This window comes from Echinops telfairi, unplaced genomic scaffold (assembly GCF_000313985.2).
Source record: "Echinops telfairi isolate 266 unplaced genomic scaffold, ASM31398v2 ScPeMD7_20;HRSCAF=75, whole genome shotgun sequence".
NCBI classification, from domain to species: domain Eukaryota; kingdom Metazoa; phylum Chordata; class Mammalia; order Afrosoricida; family Tenrecidae; genus Echinops; species Echinops telfairi.
In genome coordinates, this window is record NW_022103917.1 from 12,110,892 (window position 1) to 12,113,207 (window position 2,316).

Sequence of the window (2,316 nt, forward strand, 5' to 3'; positions counted from 1 at the left end):
GTTTCTCCCCAGGAGTGGCTGGTGGTTTCAAACTGCTAACCTTGCAGATAACAGCCCCAGCACAGAACTACTCCTAGGTAAATCCTGGAGTGCCTAAAATGTAGGATCCCTAGGAAGTCCACTGTCCTTGAGAGCTGCAGCTGGTCCCTGGGAGAGTTGGGGCGCATGAAGCCCAGCCAGGGCTGGGGCAATGCGGGGACAGTAAGGCTAAGGGCCCTAGACCTGCAAAGTAACCCCAACCTTCCATTTGGAGTTGTCCAAAGGGTTCCACATTTCATCCTTACAGTGACCCTGATCATCAGGACAGAGGACGTTCAGAGTCTTATTTTCACAGTAAAAGAAAGTGAGGTTCTGCAGGGGGTTAACGATTTTCCAAGGGCTACCCAGCAAGGAAGCAGCAGATTTCTCAGCACTCCTGGGCCAGGGCTCGCTGCTTCATCACAGAAACTAGGAGGGAATGGCAGTGGGGAGGCCCATGAAGCCCCGAGTGCTCATGGGAGCACTCTGGGAGAGTCTGTCTCTGAAGGGAGTGACCATGAAACACCTTTTGCTGAAAACTCATGTTCTATTACAGAGTGCTCTGCCTGACCCATTAGCCGAGGACCAGCTGAGTTGTGGATTGCCAGGGTGAGAGCCAGCCCTTTCTTCCTGGTTTATCCCCACATTCCTGGTCCTGCAGCAGACAAGAACCTCATGGACACCTGTGGGGTGGGGTGGAAGCATCATTTGCATCTCTTTCTTCGAAGAGGTGGTGTTAAATATCAGGAAAGGGAGGGGCGGTATGGGGGCTTGTTGCTAGGGTTCTAATGTTGGGGCTCTGCTGTGTGACCTGGGCATCTTCCTTTCCCTCTCTGGGCCTCGGTATCCTCCTGTGTGTCTGTTCCCTCTGCAGTAGGTGGCCCCATTGGGATGTCTTCACTCATTCACGAAGAACATGAGTGAGGGCCTTTTGCCAGTATGGGGCAAGCTGCACAGGATTCGGCAAGAAAAGGTGGATGAGCCCAGTCCACTCAGAAAAAGATTACATTCACATTTTGTTAAAAAAATTATTGGGGTGGGGGGCATGTTTTCTCCATATTGACTTGCCTTTTCAGAATCCCTCCCTGCAAAGGGGGAGACGAGAGAGGTCTAGTTTGCCCCTTGCTATTTAGGGGAGGGTGAGAAGCCAAGCCCAAGTGGAGTGGTGCACTCTTTGGAGTGACCCCGGATCGCCAAGACCTAAGCAAGCACGCCAAGTCCTCGCCTGCGAAGTGGTTCTGGCTCTGGGGCGCGAGGCATTATTACATAAATTCAGGCTCGCTCCTGATCCTTAGTACCCTGAGTTGCCTGAAGGGGGGAATGGCACTGCCTGCGTGTGCAGCCCAGGCGCTGTGGCCGCCGCGGCAACCAGAGCGAGGAGCTACCGCCTGCACCACCTGTCCCCGCCGGCATTCCAGAGTGGAGGCCGAGTTGGCAGGAAGCCAGCCCGGCTCTGCCGCTGCCTCAGTCCGCCAGGGCCCTCTTAGGGGTGTGTCTCGCGGATTCAACTCCTGGCTGCTCCAGGAGGAGCCCCGAAAGGCGTCTTCCTCCCAGGCGGGAGCCAAGCGCGCCCCGCTCTTCGCGCTGCTGCCCCGAGGCCGCCGCAGGCGGATGCACGACTTCAGGCGACGCTGGGACCTGGGGTACCTCTGCCGGGCCCTGCTCACTCGGGGCCTGGCCGCCCTGGGCCACTCGCTGAAGCACGTGCTCGGTGCGATCTTCTCCAAGATCTTCGGCCCCCTGGCCAGGTGGGTTCTCGGTGAGCGCGGGGTTGGCGAGCCGGGGCCGGGGAGCGCAGAGACTGAGCGGGGCGAGGCGGCGGTGGTCAGAGGAGGACAGGGCGCAAAGTTCCGGCGACCCGCGGCCACCGCGCTTGGGCTCCTGGGGGCCCGGCGCGCTTTTGGCCAAGCCGCGGTCCCCACGCCACTGGGCTGCGGGCAGCGGGGCGGTACTGCCCCCTTGGCCTGCGGGAGGGCTCCTTCCCGGGGGACTTTCACCGCCTGAAGGGGCGCGCTCTCCTGGGTGGACCACGGGGCGCGGGCCAGACCCGGACTCGCGGGCGCGTGGGGAGTGTGCCAGCTAGGCGGGCTGGTGGCGGCGCGCTTCCCGGGTTGGGGACCAAGCCCCGGTGGGCCAGCTGGATGGGCTTGGGGGCCACCTGGCTGGCGGGAGGGAGGTGAGATGGGCGCAGGAGCCCGGCCTCAGAGCGCGAGGTGGGAAGCAGGGCGGCGGGTGGTGGTGGCGGGGTTCCGCGGAGTTCCAAGCCCCACGCCGCGGCTCCGGGGAGGGGGCGGATGG

The 2,316-nt window shown here is 61.6% G+C and overlaps 1 protein-coding gene across 1 annotated transcript in view; it reads left to right on the forward strand.

Annotated features, from left to right (window-relative positions):
* Positions 1-1,338: 1,338 nt before the first annotated feature.
* Positions 1,339-2,316, forward strand: part of HS6ST2 (heparan sulfate 6-O-sulfotransferase 2) — a 359,352-nt gene continuing 358,374 nt past the window's right edge. The window contains exon 1 of the mRNA XM_004715372.2: positions 1,339-1,766. Within this exon, the coding sequence (XP_004715429.1) occupies positions 1,339-1,766 (428 nt within the window). The remainder of the gene's footprint in view (positions 1,767-2,316) is intronic.